Consider the following 5,487-nt stretch of genomic DNA (forward strand, 5'->3'; position numbering starts at 1 on the left):
GTCGGACTCCTTCCTGGCGGACTCTCCGTCGCTGGCGAACCTCTCGATGGAGAGCAACAGCATCACCAAGATCTCGCAGAGCACCTTCAGCGGGTCGCTGATGCTGAGGAAGATCAGCCTCCACAACAACGTCATCCTGGAGATTGAAGACGGAGCGTTTGACTCTTTGGACCATCTGACCGAGCTGGACCTGTCCAAGAACTCGATCTCCTGCATCACAGACTTCAATCTGTATAATCTAGAGATTCTCAATCTGAGCCAGAACAGCGTGGAGCTCTTCCAGAGCGCCCAGTCCGGCTTCTATAACCTCCTCTCTCTAGACCTCAGCCAAAACAAGATGCCGTATTTTCCTCTTCTGCCCGAGAACAACATGTTGGAGTATCTCGACGTTTCCCACAATCGGCTCCAGAGCGTCAACGCCAGCGGCAGCTCGGACAAAGACCCCAACCTGATCTTCAACCACCTCCGGCACCTGGACATGAGCTACAACCAGCTGAAGAGCATCCCCCAGTGTTTCTTCTTCTGCATGGGTCGACTCCAAGTGCTCAACGTCAGCAATAACTGTGTCCGATCGTTTTCCGTCACCAACGAAGAAGTTCTACGAAGAGTTCGGGTCATCAACCTGAGCTTCAACGCTCTGCAGAGTCTGACGTTCGGTGAGAACACTCTGCGGTCTCTGGAGAAGCTCTATATACAAGGAAACGACCTCACCACTTTGGACCACGGCTTGTTTCAAAGACTTCCTAGTTTAAAGTACCTGCAGCTGGAGCAGAACAACCTGGAGATCTGCACCGCCGAGCAGAACCGGGCCGAGCCAACATCTGGAGACCGAAGCCAGCCGGACCCGTCCAGCTGCGTGTCCTTCTCCTCCATCAGAAACCTGCAGTTTTTGTTTCTTTCAGAAAATAACCTGAGGACTTTACCTGCCAATGCGTTCTCAGACACTCCGCTGAAGTTACTGGACCTGTCTCTGAACCCGGGCCTGGACCTGCACCAGGACTCCCTCTCTGGTCTGGAGCACTCTCTGGTTCACCTCCTCCTGAGGGAAAACAACATTTCCAGCCTGAATGCAGACCTGTCGTCGCTCAGGAGCCTCCGGCACGTCGACCTGTCGACCAATCAGCTGACGACTCTCCCCACCTGGAACCGCGAGTCGTCCATCGAGTCCCTGAACCTGCAGAACAACAACCTGGTGACGCTGGAGTCCAGCACCATGACGGCCCTGGAGCACTCCCTGAAGACGCTCTACATGGGCTCCAACCCGCTGAGCTGCTGCAGCAACCTGGACTTCCTCCGCATGGTGCAGCACTCGGCCGTGGTCGTTCCCGACATCGAGACCGTCACCTGCGTCCACGACGGATACTCGGAACCCGTCAGCCTCAAGAAGGTGACCGAGGAGATGTGTCGCACAACACACGTCCCCAAATACGTGGTCACGGTTCTGGTGACACTGTTGGTGGTGATGCTGGTGTTTGGGCTGCTGGTTAAATGCTGCCATGCCAGGAGGCACAAAGGCAGCAGAAGCTTCAGTGCATGACGTGAACCAATGCTGCACACGTGAAGGATTATATGACTCTGGTGTCAAACCAGTGACCGCTGATGGAACCAAAGACCGCTGAAGGAACCAGAGACCGCTGAAGGAACCAGAGACTTCTGAAAGAAGCAGAGGCTTCTGAAGGAACCAGAGAACACTGAAGGAACCAGAGAACACTGAAGGAACCGAGAACGCTGAAGGAACCAGAGACCGCTGAAGGAACCAGAGACCACTGAAGGAACCAGAGACCACTGAAGGAACCGAGAACGCTGAAGGAACCAGAGAATGCTGAAGGAACCAGAGAATGCTGAAGGAACCAGAGAACGCTGAAGGAACCAGAGACCACTGAAGGAACCAAAGACAACACAACAGTGTGAGTGTAGCTGCTGTGGTACCACTGACACTTCCTATCAGCGAGGACGTTAACGAGCTGACCGGCGGCGGTCCAGACTCCAGCACCAACCCAACATGGACTCAGTGTAACTGCTGAAGATCAGCGACTCACTACTGCCACCCGGTGCACAAATCTGTCATTACCTGAAACTCGTACGTTATACCTCCGAGATACAAACTGATGTTTTGATCACCAACGGAATGAAACACTTTAGTTTTTACGATTCAAAGCAAATTACGAATAGTGCCTTCATTGAAGTGGGAGCTACGACTGTTTCCAGTTAGGACATTCCCATTTCCCAGTTCGGAGCATTCGCATGATAACCACAAACAACTTATGAGCCAAAGTCTTCAGGCTATTAATAAACGTTGTTCCCACGTATACAAGCAACTGATGAAATGAAGACGAGGCTAATCTCTTCATCTGCAGTTTGTTTATTTCACAATACGTAACTTAAAAATGCTTTTTCTCATATAGATACTTTCAAGATGACAAACGCCTCGGCATCTAGGAATCATCCCACTTCCCCAGTGGAAAATTCCCAGTTTGGCAGGGATCAGTGGCATTTTTCCCACTTCTCAGTTCTTTGTGAATTCATGGAACCAAAACAATTCAGTGAATGATGAGGACGATGTGGTTGTTAGAAGGTGGTCTTCTGCTTCACTGTGACGACCTTGATGTGTCGGGTTTGAGGTTCTTGAATGTCAGATGAAGAATCCTCTCTGAAACACTAAAACAGAACCAGAACGGCGGCATGAACCTGAGTGAATAAATAAGTTCCTGTTAAGGGCACATGATCTCTGTCTGAACAACACCAGCTGTTTTTAATGCTAAATTAAACCAGTTTCTCAGTCAAAGAGGCGTTTTACCTCAAAGTTTCCTGAGAAATCAGCTTCAGGAGGCAGAACGAGGGGGTTTCTGAGACAGGAAGTAAATCTGAGCCGTCAGACTGAAGGACTGACGGCTCTCTAATCTCTAGTTCTATCTTCCACTTTTCTGACTCACCCACATTAAAATGTGAGTCAGACGTAAAGTACTTTTACACAAATAACACGTTGTATTGTAAGATTGAGTAAGAAAAAAAACCGAGGTTTGCAAGTAGTGAGTGAGTTTCCTTTGAAGGGTTAAATGGAAACTACACTCACTTCCTTTAAGCTAAAAATACAGAGGAGAAAACACTACAACAGGAACGCTGCACTCTTTGTTCATAAAGTCACATGTTTTTCCTTCAATAATCTCTTTAACCTTTACGTAGTTTGCACTTTAAATGTCATTGATTGTATCTTTATTTGTGCCTGTTAACACTACAAATAGAATAACGATGTTAGAAATCCACAAATAAATGTCAATATAATTTATTTTTTAATGATAAAAACAGATCTGGATGTTTGACTGCAGGCTTGTGTGATGATGTATGTGTCCCTTTAAAGGTTCCGGTTGTCAGAGTCGTGATCAACATACGAATAATGAGTCGTTAACCAGCTCGCCTGATCAGCCTCGTCCTTGACCACATGGTGGCGCAGTCAGTCGTTCCACCGCAGTCATTCTCTAGCTGAACAGGAAATTAGTGGAGTGCCTCACTACCGCCACCTGGTGTGCACATGTGGACTTACATGAATTCTACCTCCGGTACCTTTAAAGCATCCTAAAAAGTAAATCCAGCGCTGCATCGTCGTGTTCCTCCCTGTGAGCTGCAGATGAACCAGATGCTACTGTTCAAACCTGAAACTGTGGAGATTATTCTGAAAGTCTCAAATGTTTCCTGTGAATGTTGTCTTCCAGTCATGTACTGTTTTATCCAAAATGAAGGAGATTTTCTACTTCCTGTTTGTTTGTTTTGTATTAAACACTGAAGATTCACACAAGCTGATCTGTGGATTTTTACTCTTCATATTTATAATATTTGAAGCTTTATTTCTTTTTCACGGTGGCCGAAATTAAAAACATTCAAAGATATTTTAAATATATTGGAGTGAAATAGTTTGTAGTTACAGCAAAGTTCAGGTTCCACATTGAGCCCAGTCCCATCCGGAGCAGGTTGGACTGGAGAAATAGAGCTAGAATAACCTCACAATTCAAACTTTAGGGTTTTTCACATTGTGCTGCAGAGTATAGTGGAAATGATGATATTTGCCCCAAAACCAAACACTTACTATGAAATTTTACTCCAATCTCAACATGAAGCCGATTTGAAAGAAGCAAAATCCAGTGAGATGTCCAGAAAACGTCTGTAACTCCTCCTGACAGCTTCCAGGCTGGTTTGATATCAACCTGGCGTCTCGTTTTCATGGCAGCATCACGAGATCTCAGCTCGGGTCTCAATCTTGTGTTTTGTCGCTACTCTTAAGAATTAGTTTAAAAACCAGTGTTTTCCTCTAATGTTCACCATTTTCTAGGTTGCTTGGTCAGATTGGAGCCTCTTGCGGACCGGTTTTGGCCCACGGGCCTCATGTTGGACACTCCTGGTCAGTGTACTTTTAACTGAGAGTATTTTGTGGTGAACGCTCCACTCAAAGCTGATTCACCAGTGAATTAATATTGACGTATTCAGATGACTGGGACTTTGTTTAAATGAGTAATAATTAGTTTTCCAGAAGTAGTGACACACCCATAAACACACACTCATGCTCCTGCTAGCAACACACTGAGGAGGATGCAGCTTTCACTTCATCATGGTGCGTTCACGGCCCAGTCAGCCGTGGGAAAGTTCTGCGCTCACCTCCATGAATTCACCGTCAGAAAGCAAAGGAGGGGGATTCCAGTGAAAAGCCTCAGCCTCTGTTCTGCTGTGATGTTTCACTGCAGCTCAAGAGGAACAGAGTGACATTCAGAGTAAATAAACTTCCTCCTCCAGTCACAGTATATGTCAGATGGTTTACAGCTGAAGTAATAAAGGGATGTGCGGTCAGTGGAGCCCTTTCTCCTGAAAAGTGAAATACGTGCTGATCATTTACAGAAGAAAGAGTGACGCTGCTTCGAACACCTTCACCTTTCTCTACAACAAATAAATGTCCTCACTTTACAAAGTATGTGACGCGTTCATATTATTGAGTCCTTTTGATTCAGGCATCAGTTCCTCTACATCACCTAAGGGGGCAGTAGAGCTATGTCTTCTGTTCATCTACTAATAGAGCGAAAAACATGCAAACTGCAGGTGAGATCTTCAACAATCTGAGCAGGTTCCGGGGCCGGCGGTCTGAGCAGGTTCCGGGGCCGGCGGTCTGAGCAGGTTCCGGGGCCGACGGTCTGAGCAGGTTCCGGGGCCGGCGGTCTGAGCAGGTTCCGGGGCCGACGGTCTGAGCAGGTTCCGGGGCCGACGGTCTGAGCAGGTTCCGGGGCCGGCGGTCTGAGCAGGTTCCGGGGCCGACGGTCTGAGCAGGTTCCGGGGCCGGCGGTCTGAGCAGGTTCCGGGGCCGACGGTCTGAGCAGGTTCCGGGGCCGACGGTCTGAGCAGGTTCCGGGGCCGGCGGTCTGAGCAGGTTCCGGGGCCGACGGTCTGAGCAGGTTCCGGGGCCGACGGTCTGAGCAGGTTCCGGGGCCGACGGTCTGAGCAGGTTCC

The 5,487-nt window shown here is 48.4% G+C and overlaps 1 protein-coding gene across 2 annotated transcripts in view; it reads left to right on the forward strand.

Annotated features, from left to right (window-relative positions):
* The window catches only part of lrrc32 (leucine rich repeat containing 32), a 10,175-nt gene extending 6,401 nt beyond the window's left edge, over window positions 1-3,774 (forward strand). For both annotated transcript variants that reach the window (XM_080482989.1, XM_080482990.1), the window contains exon 3: window positions 1-3,774. This exon is cut by the window's left edge and continues 332 nt beyond it. In XM_080482989.1, the coding sequence (XP_080339115.1) occupies window positions 1-1,537 (1,537 nt within the window). In that variant the 3' untranslated portion in view covers window positions 1,538-3,774.
* The last annotated feature ends 1,713 nt before the right edge of the window (window positions 3,775-5,487 follow it).

Source organism: Lipophrys pholis (assembly GCF_963383615.2).
Source record: "Lipophrys pholis genome assembly, chromosome: 16".
Taxonomy (NCBI): domain Eukaryota; kingdom Metazoa; phylum Chordata; class Actinopteri; order Blenniiformes; family Blenniidae; genus Lipophrys; species Lipophrys pholis.